At 35.5% G+C, this 16,113-nt stretch overlaps 1 protein-coding gene across 1 annotated transcript in view; it reads left to right on the forward strand.

The window, feature by feature from the left end:
• The window catches only part of Dph6 (diphthamine biosynthesis 6), a 114,699-nt gene that overhangs the window by 91,732 nt on the left and 6,854 nt on the right, over positions 1-16,113 (forward strand). Inside the window, exon 6 of the mRNA XM_057780837.1 lies at positions 8,462-8,523. Coding sequence (XP_057636820.1) covers positions 8,462-8,523 — 62 coding nt within the window. The remainder of the gene's footprint in view (positions 1-8,461; positions 8,524-16,113) is intronic.

Raw genomic sequence — 16,113 nt, forward strand, 5'->3', positions numbered from 1 at the left:
TGTATAAGATTTATCCTCTAATGAATCACTTAACATGGAAGAGATATTTTATTGTTAATCTCTCATCTTATGCTAACTAATTTGTATAAGTTAAAATATGCAGAGTAAATGTACTTAAAAAGCAGGGGGTAAATTGCATCTCTTGGTAAAAGTTCTGAGACAGGCTGTAGCCAGTGTTTTCAGCTGTGTGCTCTTCATTTTCTAGCAGGTTATTCTCACCCTGTAAAAGTCTAACTACAGCCCTTATCATTTCTTTTTCTTTATTCCATAATCCATTAGGAGCATAGGATACTGACGAAATGAACATGGTTGAATGCTGGTGCTCATATATTTATCATGTATAAGTGTGACAAGGACCACAATATAAGGCAAGGTTACCCATTTTTACCTCCAGTCAGCATAATACTAGAAATCTTAGCCGGAGCAATTAATGGAAAATAAATAAATAAAAAGCACCAAGGCATAAACAGTAGTTATTTCTGTTTGCAAATGGTATCCTGATGGATATAGGAAGCTCTGAAGACTCAGCAAAACTTTAAGATTGGCTAACCAGTAAAACTTCATCACACATAATCAGCATACTAAAAAGAAATTGCATCTCTACATACAAATAGTGAACAATCAGAAAATGAAATCTGGAAAACAACCTCATTTAAAATGACAACATGAATAAAATATCATAGGAATAATCTCAACCAATGAGATAGAAGATTTGGACACTGAAAATTATTTTTAAAAATTGAAAAAAATAGTAGAAGCACAACTGATGTTAATGATTTAGAAGACTTAAAAATTGTTAAAATATACATATTATCCAAAGTAAATGAAGAGATTCAATGCAGCTTTATTCTCTATTGACATTCTGGGTGCTCTCCATGGGAGGCCTGCCCTTTTCTGAATAGAAAAGGAGGAGGAGTGGATGTACCAGGCTTCTTTTTTTTTTCACTATTTTTTTTATTTTATATTAATTAATTTATTTAATTATTAAAGATTTCTGCCTCTTCCCCGCCACCACCTCCCATTCCCTCCCCCTCCCCCAATCCAGTCTTCCTTCCTCCTCAGCCCAAAGAGCAAGCAGGTTTCTCTGCCCTGTGGGAGGTCCAAGGACCACCCACCTCCATCCAGGTCTATTAAGGTGAGCATCCAAACTACCTGGGCTCCCACAAAGCCATTACGTGCAATAGGAACAAGAACCCATTGCCATTGTTCTTCAGTTCTCAGTAGTCCTCATTGTCCATTATGTTCAGCGAGACCGGTTTTGTCCCATGCTTTTTCAGACCCCGGCCAGCTGGCCTTGGTGAGTTCCCGATAGAACATCCCCATTGCCTCAGGGTGTGGGTGCACCCCTCGCGGTCCTGAGTTCCTTGCTCGTGCTCACTCTCCTTCTGCTCCTCCTTTGGATCGTGAGACTTCAGTCCAGTGCTCCAATGTTGGTCTCTGTCTCTGTCTTCTTTCATCGCCTGATGAAGGTTAATATTCAGGAGGATGCTTATATGTTTTTCTTTGGGTTCACCTTCTTATTTAGCTTCTCAGTGTGGCGGTTTCTCAGGAAAGTCGGGTTAACCTACCTCTCGACCCAGCAATACCACTATTGGGAATATACCCAAGAGATGCCCAAACATACAACAAAAGTATATGCTCAACTATGTTCATAGCAGCATTGTTTGTAATAGCCAGAACCTGGAAACAACCTAGATGTCCTTCAATGGAAGAATGGATGAAGAAAGTATGGAATATATACATGTTAGAGTACTACTCAGCAGTAAAAAACAATGACTTCTTGAATTTTGCATACAAATGGACGGAAATAGAAAACACTATCCTGAGTGAGGTAAGCCAGACCCAAAAAGAGGAACATGGGATGTACTCACTCATATTTGGTTTCTAGCCGTAAATAAAGGACATTGAGACTATAATTCATGATTCTAAAGAAACCAGGCTTCTTTTAAACCACCAACCAGATCCCAAATCATGACATGGAGACTTATTATTAGTTTTGAGTGCTCAGCCTACCATAGGCTTGTTTCTGGCCAGCTCTTTTAGCTTAAATTAACCTGCTTTTTTCTTTATCCAGCTCTTGCCTCAGGCTTTTTGCCTTTCTTCCTTCTGTATATCTTGCTTTTCTGCTGTCTCTTTGTCTGGCAGGCAGCTGCCTAGCTCTCGCCCCGGGTGTGTACCTGTCTTTCTCCTTCATCCTCACTGTTTTTCTCCTTCTCTTTTCTCAAGCCTCCTCTTTATTCTTTCTCCCCACCAATTGGACATTCATCTTTTTATTAGACCAATCAGGTGCTGTAGGTGGGTGAGGTGAATCGGCAATATATCTTTTCATAATTAAGCTAAGGCAACAAAAACAAATGTAACACATCTTTGCATCATTACCAAAGACAACAGAAGCACATGTAACACATCTTTACATAGATAAATAGTCCACAGCAAGAGGATGGGGAGCAGAGAAGTGGTGGGGGAAGGAAGAAAACTGTGGCTGTGGCTGTGTGTTAAAAATAAATAATAGTATAGTTATTAAAAATATTTTATTGTTATATTATATTAATATATTATGTTATATTATTAATATATTTTATTGATACTGTTATTGTTAAAAAAGACCCCAGAGTCATAGGAAAGAACAGAAGATCAGTAGCTAAATCAAACGTGAGCAGTAACAAAGCTATGAATTATACTTAATGATTTCAAATATATATCTATGGTTTCTTGTATTTTATATTATTTTTCAATATGATGTTACCATTAAAAATAATACAGAAAATTATACATAAAAATCATACATCAAAAAGATTATACAGATGGACTAGAGTATGAAACAAAGAATCCAGAAGTCAGTCCATACCTCTGTATCCACTTCTGCAAGAGTGCCAGTAGCACACAAAAGAACAGACAATCTTTTCAATCAACAGTGCTAGAAACAGGAAAAGGACAAATACTACATAACTTCATTTACATGTAGAATCTACAAATGTGAAACTCGAGGGAAAAGTACAAAACTGTTGAGTAAGAAGGGTTTGCATTTTTAGTTGTACAACATGAGCGAATTCTGATGATCTCATGTGCAGCGCTGTGTGATAGCTAATGGTATTGTTTTGTGCACTTGAACTTTCCAGTGTTTTTACATTTTATAAACTTTCAGGTTTTATTTGGGTAATGGCTTTGACATTATATTATGATTAACTGACCTATAAAAATTATGTAGACTTATAGACTAAAGAGGGTAAATCTTTACTTTTCAGAGGGACAGTTGGAAGTGTCTCACCTTGTTGCTCAGGCTGGCCCCAAACTCAGTATATAGCCAAAGGTAGCCTCAGATTTTTGGTATCCTTATTGTCTCAGACTCCAGAATATAGGATTATAGGCATGGACCACATACCTTGTTCAGGAGGGGGTTTTACCAAGTTGAAAACATTAAGTAGCACTTGGGATATGTGGGGTTCACTTGCCTAGCAGCAGGAGAGCCTGGTTTCAGTCCTTAGCACCCACTCCCCAAAATAAATACAGTTATGCAAGGTGATAGAAAGTTAACTCGCTTTAATGTGATGAAAACTTAAAGTATATATATATAAAATTATTAAGTTGAATACTTTAAGTATACATGATTTTAAACTGTCAAATATACTTAAATAAATTTGGCACGGAGGGAGGAGAAAATGACTTGATCAGATCTGAATTTTAAACAGTTCATTCTTACTGTCATTAAAATTTATATTCCTCAGGCTCTTTCCTGTATTTTTTTTTTTGACTCACATAGAGTGTTGTCCTACAGTCAGTTCATCTACAGCTTCTGTTTCTATTTCTGTATCTCCAGTCCAGACCTCTCTGCTGGGCTCTGACCCCATTTACCTCAGTGCCAATCAGATGTCTCTTCTCTGGCGAGTGTTAGGAAGTGCAGCATGCTCCTAGACTGATATTTACCCAGCGTTTCCCTTCCAAATTTTACATGCTTTGTTGCTTTGCATCTGAAGTAATGGTAGCTGGTAGTATTATCTTTTAATTTACTCCATACTTAAAACCTGCGAATCATCTGAACTTTTCTCTCTGCTACTTTATTAGTTCTGCAAGTACTGTTTGTATCCTACCCACCATGTGTTGCCCTCAAATTTGTCCCCTTCATTTCTGATTAATGGTTTTGTTCTAGTACAGTCTCTCTCACTTACATCTCTGGTGTGCCATATTCATTCCCTTTCCATCTTTCCTCCAGTCCTCTTTCCACTGAAGGAAGTGGGCTGAAGCTAGAATGACCTTTCTGAATTCCAAACTGGATCAAAGGTCGACTAGATCACAGCGCAGTCTGCTAGAATCTATCAGTCTTCTGTAATTCAACTATAAACTCCCATAGTAAAAACCAAAACCATAAGGACTGGTATGTATGTATGTATGTATGTATGTATGTATCTATCTATCTATCTATCTATCTATCTATCTATCTATCCATCTATCCATCCATCCATCCATCCATCCATCCATCCATCCATTCATTGTTTTTTACCCTTAGCTCTTTGCTTTCCCAATACCTCTACCCTTACCCGGCTTCCAGGTTCCAGAAGTCCTCATGTTTAAAACTAGTAAAAACAAGTGATCTTAAAGAGCTATTCCAGTATGCCCCTTCTGTTGTGCACATATCTTTTATTTTTATTTGTTCTTTCCATGTTAAGAACTGTACAATATTTTTAAAGTAGAAAATCAGAAAATTTTGTCCGTTATTAGTTAAGTATTGATTATATAACCACATAATTATACTCAATGTGATTTACTGGCCATTAATTTAATATATACCATGGATTTTAAAGTGATTCCAGGGTTGGAGAGATGGCTCAGTGGTTAAGAGCACTGACTGCTCTTCCAGAGGTCCTGAGTTCAGTTCCCAACAACCACATGGTGGCTCACAGCCATTTGTAATGAGTTCTGGTGCCCTCTTCTGGCAAGCAAGCAGACAGACAGAACACTGTATACATAATAAATAAATAAATCTTAAAAAAATTAAAGTGATTCCATAAAAATGAGTCTACTTGTTTTTAAAAATCTCAGTTTATAGATTTAAGAAAGAAGACCCATGTTAAAACAAGCCTTGACACAGTGACTAAGATAGTTAAGAATTTGGTGGCCTAATTAGAAAATGAAGAGTATAAATGTTGAAATAATGTCCTTGCTGGAGTATTCACTTTCGAGTGTCAGCTCATTTTATTTTAGAGATTGTATAACCAGTCTTTTTTCCTATCTGTCATTTCTAACAAAAATGTTTTCATTCCATTCCCTAAATGCTCAAATATGTTGTAATGGTGAAGGGTTTTTACATCTGGGAGCAACTAAATGTTAACATTTATTTTTTAAAAAATTGAACTTTACAAAATGAGATTACTTGTTCTGGTAACTCGTGAATGTGATAGAGACAGCAAGAGATTATGTGATGTGTTAAGTGTGTGTGTGCTAATTATGAAGTTATATTAGATTCTCAGTTCCTGCTTACAATGTATTAAACAGAAATTATAGGCAGGTCGGAAATTGCTTCTCAGATTGATTATGCCTTTTCTAATATTGATAGTGATTTTACAGTTAAAAGTGTGCATTGCTAAAGTTAAGATAGGAATAAGATTCATTTCACTGGAGTTTGTTAAAAATAGCATTATCAACTATTTTGTGATGTTTCCTTCTCCATATATTGGGCTGTCCTGAAGAAATAAACCTCCACTTGCTTTCATGCCAGTAGATAATAAATTGGCCGATATAATTCAGTTGAGATGTTGAAAACTGCATTGAAAATAATGGGGCATAACATTTTAGGGTTAACATTTATTCATAGATGATGCAATTAAATAAAGCACGCATTAACTTCAAGGTCAGTCAGTAAAGTAATAAAATTGAATATTTTAATTGAATTGTAATCGCTTCCCATTGATACATGCAACTAAAGTAAAATGGATGTCAGCTCTGCAAATTATAGTTCTTCCTCCTAATTAATTTCTTAATTCTGCATGGAGTTATCCAGTGCCTAGGTCTTGTTGTGGGTTTATTCACCCACCCAGCTTCCATCAAGGAATGTCTTTAAGTATGATTGAATGGTTAGATGTCAGAATTTACAGTAAATCTTTTCCTATACTTTGGAGAAAATCTTGTTAGTAACTTAAAATAATCTCATGCCTATGAATTAAAACGTTCTTGAAATGAAATGACATCCTACATACTCTGGACTGTTGTCTTCTCTGTTAATATTTTATTTCTTGATATCAGTATTTATATCAACATTAATAAATGGCTCGGTGACTGAAGTTTTTAGGATACATGAATACATTGAGACAGCATTCCACAGCTGACTATTGGAGACGATAAACTAAAAAGATTCTGTGTGATTTCAGTGAAGTGCAGTTTGTGACTATTCACGAGCTAGGCTTTCCTGGCTAACAGTCACTGAATGGAATGAATCTAAGCAAGCAATGTCTCTCTTGCAGAGTGAGATGAACTGAAGCTTTTGGATAAAGTTTGCATTAAAGAGTAAATGAGCTATTCTGTCTTTTCTGTAATATCCCAAAGTATTTGATGTAATGTTGCTTTACATAAAATAAATAAGAAACATGTAACCACACAGATGCTCTCAGTTACAACTGACATTGTGTTGGATAGAGATGCTGTTTTTTAAGAGAGAGAATATTGTACCTTTTAGACCAGATGCATTAGTCATTTAATACTGAATTTTTTTTTAAAAAAAATGACTATATAGGATGGATTTGGACATTACCAAATTCTTGTTATTAATATACCTTCAAATATTTCAAATAATAACATCCTAGAATCATTTCAACACAAACAAAGCTCTGTATCAAGACTACTGTTAAGATGCCCCCTCTTCCAGCAAAGCCAACAAATTAAACTCAGAAGTGATTCATACATTCCAAGATTCACGTTTAATTTCAACTCAAGCATTGACTTGATCATTTTAAAAACTTCTAAAGGCCAATGATGAATTTATTTAATGACGCTAATGTTACACTTCAATTCTCAATTATAAACATTCCTGAATATTAGAAATATCTGTAAGTAACATCCAGTCAGAAAGTCCTAGTCCCTGGAAGGAGTAGAGGGAGGGGAAACTGCAACCAGGATATACTGTGTGAGAAACAAATTCATTTTCAGTAACAGAAAAAAAATCATGAACACATACACACACACACACACACAAAAAAAACAACCAAAAGACCAAAATCTTAGAACTGCAAATTTATTGAAAATTAGATGATAATTTTATAAATTAAGGTGATCCATTTTACCAGATATTTACTTTTAAGACATTCTTCATAAATAAAAGTCAGTTATATGCAAACTGCATATTGAAAGGTAAAATATATGAAACTGTAAGAAAAATAAGAATTCAATTATATTGGGTTTTAACTTGCATGTTATTAATAACTTATGGAGCCATTGGTGCTCTAGTAATTTAGAGTTCATTGAGAGCTCCTCAGCATCTGAATATTTGGGGGGAATAGGACAGATAGTCTTCCTCCCACATCCACAACTAATATAATGTTTCTGTGGTAAGCCTGGGCTGATTTAAAGATAACAATAGGCTTAGGCCATCAACTTCTCAAGGACATTAGTGTCAATCCCTAGAGGTCTCTGGCTCTTATCCAAGAAATGTTGTCTCCAAACAACCTGAATGTGTCTCGTATGGATAGTAATCATGGGCTTCCTAATGACTTGTCACTTTCTAATGAACAGGGAAAAAAATGAAACAAATGTGGAAATATCTGATGGAGTTCTCTGCTGGGTGTGAGAAGCAAAAGACCTAAGTAGGCATTATTGAGGGCAGAGTAACATATAAGCCTGACATAATATTACTATATACAGAAAAGTACCTATATTACCATATTGAATTGAGGAGACACTTTAATTACCAAAATCAGGATATTTTTGGTAAAGAATTATAGTCTATTTAAATAGACACATTGTTTTGAGAGTAACTATGATTTGATTTCTTAATACAAGTGTATCATATTGTACTATTAAGTGAACTAATTTTATAGGTGTAGCAATCTAATACTATTTCGTTTCTATTCTGTCGTTACATTTAAAGTTAAAATAAGAATAAAACAGACAAATCACACTGCTGTCTTTAAATAAAATAAACCACAACAACTAAAATGCTGAGAGTTTGCATTTTCTGTCTTTGAAATTATACTATTTTCATCTTAATTAAAATTCCTGAAAAAGAAAGTCAAATTGAAGGAAGCATCTGCCCATTGAAATAAACTAAAACTTATTTTTTTTAGGAGCAAGAAATCCAGCTATCTTAGGGAAATAAGAAAGTAATTGCTGGTGAAGTACATTTAACTTTAAAATCGAAACAATTTAAAATACATACACATTGCTTTCCTAGGAGAGATGGGGTCAGGGGAAGGGAACTCTGCCTTTACAGTTTTACTCTGACACTTACTAGAAAACTTTGCCCTTTTTTCCACAGGCTTAGATCCTGATAAGCATCTTGGGAAAACCCTGAATGAAATGGAGCCTTATCTTTTCGAGGTAAGAATTTATGTTCATCTTTAAAATATCAGTATCTGAAGGAGGAAAGTATTATCATAGCATAATGACGATAAGAATGGATTTTGTTTTAGAAAGGCTTAGATGAATTCATTTTATGATTTGTGAAAAGGTTGAACTTCACAGTCTATATAGACGTGTGCTTAAATTTATATAAAATGATTACCAGTTTGTTGACCCAAACTAGAATGAGTCTGTTATTGCAGGGTAAGTCAGAACAAAGGAAAATCCCTTGAGGACATGTGCTTTGTTAAAAGGGACCCACTAGCTGCATGAGTAGCGCTGTGCTACCAAAGCCTCTGCAGTGGCTGTCTGACTCAGCCTGTCACGCAGCAGGGTGGGAGCTCCTGGAGCTCACTGTGTCTAGACCTCTTTACAAAGATGAACAGACTTTCCAAAAGCAAAGGAATTAACCCAACATTTCAGATAACCTCCTTTGTCTTTGTCTTTACCATTGTCAAGTACAAAGTGGGTTATACATACTAAAATAGTATTTATTTTTATTATTCCTCCCTGTTAATTCTGTTGAATTGCTTTTGCAATTGAGGACAGGTGTTGGGTTTGATACAGCACAGGTTCAGTCACTGAAGCAGTATGATTGTTAGATTGTGAGATTTTTAACTTACAATCAAGATAGAGATAGACAGTGACTGTTTTTATGGGAGAGCTGGGCTCTGCCTAGTGTCTCTGGGTGTTGTCAAGGAGAACACTATGGCAAGAGTTGCAATTCTCCAAAATAACTTTATGAACTTCATATTGTCCTTTGGAATTATTTGTAATTGGATATTTTGTAGTTTATCAGTATATACCAAATGCCTAAAAGTCCCTAAAATATTAATTCCTTCTTTGATTAAATGAAGCTACACACTTGTTTTGTGACAAACAGAGAGTAAAGATGAAAAGAAAAATGGGAAGAATATATACTTACGACAAATTATGTTTGGTTTCTAGAAAAATTAGTGTCATTTGAGATTTTTGTTTGCTTGCTCCCTGTGTTCACATAAGCATCTTGCAGCCATTTGTTTTACGGCCATGGTTCTGTTTGTAGTCATATCTACACCCTGGCACCAGATTGAATTAGCTTCTCTCTCCTGAAGCAATATTGACATACAGTGAAGTCAAGTTTTAGAAAGTGAAAGAAAGGAAGTGAAAGACTGTGGCTTTGACAAAGGAAGTTTTAGAAGCCCTCTCTAGATTTCAACATTATGAGTTGAAGGACTCTACAGCAAAACCACCTAAGTAGGGCAACTATAGATAATAGTAATGTACTATGTGTTCCATAAACCTGGGAGGAAGGAATTTGACTGCTTTACGTAAAAATATAGCTAATTGAGAAGGTAAGTTTGTTTGTCCTTAAAATATTATATGATATGTACAAATTTTGAAGTATTATATGATACCCCATTAGTATGTCCAATTATGTGTTTCTGTTTAAAAGGTATTTTTAATTCTATGAGAAAAATAAAATGTTCTTAATGTTTTAGAAAGTGTGAAGATGTTGGTTATGGGTAAACCAGGATATTGCTATATAATATTCAGACACAAAAATGATCTATAAGCCATGTATAATTATGATACACATATGTATATGAAGCAGTACATTTTATCTTTACACTTAGGGCTTAAACCAGAATATCTCATTATGTATATATAAAGACTGCAAAAAATGAAAATCTGAAAATTGAAACACTTGTGGTCCCCAGAATTTTAGCTATTCACTGTATACCAACACATAATCCAGAAGAAACAGTTCTTCAGACATTAGTCTCCTATCTTTGGAGTATATCTTAACTAAAGCTTTTCTGGGGAAATAGAACCACATGTTTAAATGTTTAGAATAATGAAGTAAGGATTAATTATCTAAACAGCGTGCAGTAAATGAAGACTTTCGAGGAAGGGAGAACAATTATTAAGTAGTTTGAGCAGCAGTACCTGATTGTAGTATTTAAAGAGAGACATAAAAGTCATGTTAGTTCCCAGCTGTCCTAATTTGTGGCCCTCACATTTTTCTAAATGTATATTGTAAATGAGCTCTTGGTCTCTTCTGTCATGTGATATTTGTAGAATTGAATGTTGAGTATTTTCAGAATCAACCCATGTTACCAGTTCTGTGCAAACTGCTGAGATGGGAAGAAAACGAATTGAACGTTTTGTGTTTTTCATGGAATGTGTACTATAGCAAGTAAGGGAAGAAAAACTCTAATAACCTGTATCAGATAGGAACCTGGTTCCTAATGGAAGCACGGGTAGAAGCTGCTAGATGCAATAGGGCCACAGGTCCTGAAATAATGGATAAGATCTTAAACAGATTGGAATGATGGGTGAAATTTACCTGGGCAGTGGCCACGAAGTAAATCAATATGAATGAAGACTCATTAGCAGGAAGGCACACAGAGACAAGAAGAAACTTGATCTAAATGAAATCAAACTGGTGTTGATAGATTGGTAAGGAAAAGGTAAGATCGAAATGTAGGGAAGTCTTGAAGGGCCTTCAGGTATAGGCCAGGCAATTTAGGATAAGAAATAATAAGATTTAGAGTACTCCTCAACAGCAATTCATGCTATTAAAAGAAAGGTGAGGAAACATAGTCTGCAGCTGTTCACAGATTAGCAGTGGAAAAATGGGAAGTAAAGTCCATGAAACTGTTCTAGGAAGCAGATTGTGATAGAACTATATGGAACTAATGTGACAGGAAGACAAAAAGACATTGGCATCAAAATTTGCACAAGCTGAAAAATGAAGAACCAACAATTACTCACACACAATATCAGCAATTACTCACATGTGATGAAGGTAATCAGAAGCACTTATTATTATAGAAGGCAGAAGGGTTTAGCGAAAACTCAAGACAAGCTTGGTTTTTGTTTTGTTTTGTTTCAAGATAAGGTTTCTCTGTAGCTTTGGAGCCTGTCCTGGAACTAGCTCTTGTAGACCAGACTGGCCTTGAATTCAGAGATCTGCCTGCCTCTGCCTCCTGAGTGCTGGAATTAAAAGTGTGCTCCACCATGGCCCAGCCACAAACTTAATCTTAAACAGACTAGATTTCATGTTATAACATATACCCCGAAGACAAATGTTTTTAACCAATGAGACTGGCGTATAGTTGAGATGGTCAGACAGAAGGCTAAGGTTGTTATTTGTCGGTACTGCACGTAGTAGGTGAGTAATCCTCACGTGCTTCTGGTCTCTTTGTCAAGCAGCTGTGGAACATTGCTTTTATTCTACCCTACTACATGAACTTCATTGTCTCTCGTAGTTGAGCCTTGTGGTAACTCAATGCTGAGTGCATATCGTGCCAAGTGGTCTTCATTCATGACTAGTTAATTATCTAACAAACCTATGAGGATACAAATCCTGGCATATGTCTCTGGTGGGGCTACATGGCTTCCCTCTGACTCCACCTTTCTTTCTCCCAGCATTCAGTTTAGTTTTCCCCACCTACCTAAGTTCTGCCCTGCTATAGGTGCAAAGCAGTTTCATTCTTCATCAATGGTAATCACAGCATACAGAGGGAAATCCCACATCAATAGCTGATTTCAGAGAATGAACTGTTCTACACAGAAGTCATTTTGAGGTCTAACTAAAATAAGAATAACCCTGCCTTAGCCATAGAACAAGTAGTATGAACAGTAATGTTAGCAGCAGGAGAATAGTATCAGCCATAGAGAAGCCAGAAGAGTAATGCATATGAGAGGGTCTGTATTGACAAAAGACCATACTAGAAAGAGCTCATAAAGGGGTATGTGTAACTTAGGAACAGCAGTAGGGAAAAGGAATAGGAAAAGAGTGTCTTCAAATCTGTAGTAATCTGGAAGCCCACGGAAGGCTGTCAGAAAGACATGAGAGATGAATAACGTTACAGGCCACATAAACTGGAAAACTGTAGAGCAGGTGGGTTCCGACAACAAATGGATAGCATAAGCGGACGATCATCCACCCAGTTTCCTCCTGTAGAAAGGTGGAAATCTTCCTAATACAGCGATACATTTCACTAATCATTCATGCTGATGGCATTCAGAATTAACGTCTCAAAACAAGATACCTTGACATTTGAGCAGAATCAAAAAAAGGTCACTCTGACCTTCTTTGCTCTTGTCCCTAGAGCAGCCAATGAAGGAATGCTTTGACCTTCCTCTAAAGTAAGTATGGGACTTCTTTGCAGATGTGCCCTCTCTATGTGTTACCTTGAGGAAGCTAACATGAACTAGCCTGAACAGACAATCAGTATGCTCTTCTTTACAGGATCTGTTTGTCTGATCACACTGCAAACCTCTATATCTAAGGCAGTAGTAGGTGATACCCAATAAAGAAGTAAATCCTCTGACTCTATGTATACAGCATGAAATTATATGTTAAAAACACCATCTGTGAAATGAAATTGTGGTGCTTTGTATAAGCCCTGTGGGCTTCTCTAGGTGAGAGTGAATGAGAAGTCCATTTGATTTGGCACTCCCCATCTTAAATTGAGTAACAGAAAATGGGATTTATTTAAAAACAAAGCTTCATGATTTAATAAAAATGTTTTATAGTTAATGTTAATATTATATGTTAAGGGGCTAAAAATTTAAACATGGAGATTATAAACCCCTTAACTTTAGTTCTGTACTTTTCTACATATAAGATTATTGTAAATGTGTATATGTAAGTAGACAAACTCATGTAAGTCATTCCCTTTTCATATGTTGAGAATTCGCTTTTTAAATGCTGAGATTCCAGAATATTTCTATGAGCTATGAAATGTCCCAAGACCAGCACATCTGCTCAAACAGTTTCTTAAAAACCTTACTCTAATAATGAAATGACAAACTAATATTTCTCAAAAAAAATGTTATCTAGAGGACAATATGATCTAAATATTTATGAAGCATTAAACATGTTTTTATGCAGTGAAAGTTACATTAATACATATATAAAAGTTATCTTCTTTCCTTATGAAAAGCAGTGTAACTGGTTAGAAAATAGCAACTTATTCCTTAATCAAGCAAAATACAGAAAAGTAACAAGTGTGTTCATCTTACCCATTGGCCATATGATCTCTATAAATTTCTGTGTTAACTCAACTCCCCAAATAATTAAATGTGAGGGAGGAGGAAAATAGTGACATCACCTATTCAATGGCTAATAAAAAACATTGATTGTTCACTGCACTAGATCTCGAAAAATGGAAAATTTGTATCCTGTTCCCGAGGGTAGAATAAAAGACATCAGTGACTTTTCCTTCTTATTCTTGATAGACAGGGGTTATTTGTTTCTTGTTCAAATTGAACTTGTCAGTGCACGCCAGTCAGGCTTTTCTTATGGGGCATGCTCACATCTGAACCATAGTGAGTCTCAGAGCAGGATAAGGTACCATAGACTGATTGTCTATGTTGAAGAGAAGGAGACTCATTTGGGTCTTATGTTCCTCACTTTGAATTTTACTTTATAAAGTTATTTTTTTTTTATTTTCTCAAGTCAATCAGAATCTTTCAAAATCTGCCTATTACTCCAGTGCCTATATATTCGTGCATAGGACAGGACAGAATGCTGGAAGCCTTCGGTTATGACTTAAATAGTTAACTTTACTGAGAAGACAGTGATTGACCACCCAAGATTTTGAGCAGAATGTTGTACATATAGCATTAAGAAAAATTAGCAAAGTCATATTGAGGGAATTGGAAAGGTGAATATAGAAGGCAAGAGAGGAGCTTGTTTTTGAGAGTTGAGTTGCAAAGTGGTCATCAGAGCCTTAAAAGTGGTGCATTCTCTGCCTTGTTCATGGCCATGCTTCTAGTGTACATGATAGAATCTGCAACTGCAAAGTTCTTGGTAGAGCTATCAACTCAATAAATGAATTAATGAACTTTCAGAAATCAGCATGCATGTAGAACAGAAGCACAGACTTAAGCTCTCCACTAGTATTTCATCCCTTGTTTGCATTGTTGTATTTAGAGAATTGGGGTGTGGGGAGTTAAGAACATTCTTTTATGCATATTAAATTTGAAGAATGTAAAGAAAAGGAAAAAGTAAATCTTAAAAAAATAGAAAAGAATAACAAAATTTTATTATGATGCTAAACTAAAGAGAAACATCATTTGGTTTTTCCCTTTTAATAATGCTGGCAGAATATTATCGAGGAGTATCTAAGTAGAGCATGTGATATTTCCAGTTTGAAGATGTAGCCAGAACTGAGATGAATGAGGACTGTTGCTGCTTCGTGTGAACAGTATAAACATGATTTACCAGTCTTAGAAAAATATATTAAAGGTATACTTCATGACTATTTCTCTGGAATATATACTTTTGGATCCTAAACTTATAGAAACTTATGGAAAGTGTCATTTTCTGTACCATGGATATTTCATGCTTTTATACTACTAGAATCTTTTGTTTTAGTAGAGTGCCAATTCTCTGAACAAAGTAGATATGATTAACTTTCACCTCTGAAGAATATACTACCACGTTATCAAGAACCTTACAACTGGTATTTATAACTCACTTATATTATTGCATGAAGCTAATTGAACTTAGAGAAGCAACAGAAATATCAGGATTCAGTAAGAACACTTAGTGATTTGTCAGTCTTAGAGACCACTAGGGCTTTTATCCAAATTTCTTAACTAGAAATCTATATTTCTATATTGGTAAATTAATAATAGAGAAGGAAAGAAGGTTCTGAATATTGGTTGATATAGGCAACATCATGGTTTAATCATTATTTTGTGGCACTGCAATGTGAATGCATTATATTTGTGGTGAATTTCAAGGACTAAAGAAAGTGTTTTTTTTTTATTTTTTAATGTCTCAGTGCTGCTCAATAAATATTTGTTGAAGAGATAGTTGATAGGATAAATGAATATTAATAATATTTAGTGTAATTAAGGATGTTGCAGAGCACATACAGATGTCTTATGTACCTCTTGAAAGCAAATGTTGAAGTAACATAGCAGCTTATGTTACCTTTACAGGGACTAACAGAATCACTTCTATAGGCTGTAGCAGTCCCACAGACTTTAACACTGCAGTTATTCTTTGTATTACAAAAACAACAGAGAGTTTCAATGAGACATTTGGCAGTGAAGAAAATCTAAGTATTGATCTTATATACTCTCCACATAATCTGGCCAGTGAGTCATAAAGGTGAAGTTAGAAGGTCCATGGTGGGAAGTTGTTAGAAAATCAGTTGAACACCGAGTGCGGAACAAATAAATACCCGGAAATCCATATCTCATTATTATTGCTGTATGGTTTTTATTGCAGAAAAGGCATTAATTTAATTTAGTTTGGTATGACAAAGCAGTCTTGTCCTATTATTTGGTCCCATAGGGACCACCTCTCATCATTTGGCTCTGCAGAGTCTCTGCTTTATGAGCCAGGCAAAAGTTTATCTATCTTGCCCTTTGGAGCCCTTATAGAAAACACTATCCAGTTCTCCTCCACACTCTCCCTACTGTTTGGCTTTACAATGTGTCTTGCTTAGGACTTTTATTGCTGTGAAGAGACACTGTGACCACAGCAACTCTTATGAAGGAAACATTTAATTGGGGTGGCTTACAGTTCAGAGGGTCCTTCCATTATTATCATGACAAGGA

Source organism: Chionomys nivalis, chromosome 9 (assembly GCF_950005125.1).
Source record: "Chionomys nivalis chromosome 9, mChiNiv1.1, whole genome shotgun sequence".
Taxonomy (NCBI): Eukaryota; Metazoa; Chordata; class Mammalia; order Rodentia; family Cricetidae; genus Chionomys; species Chionomys nivalis.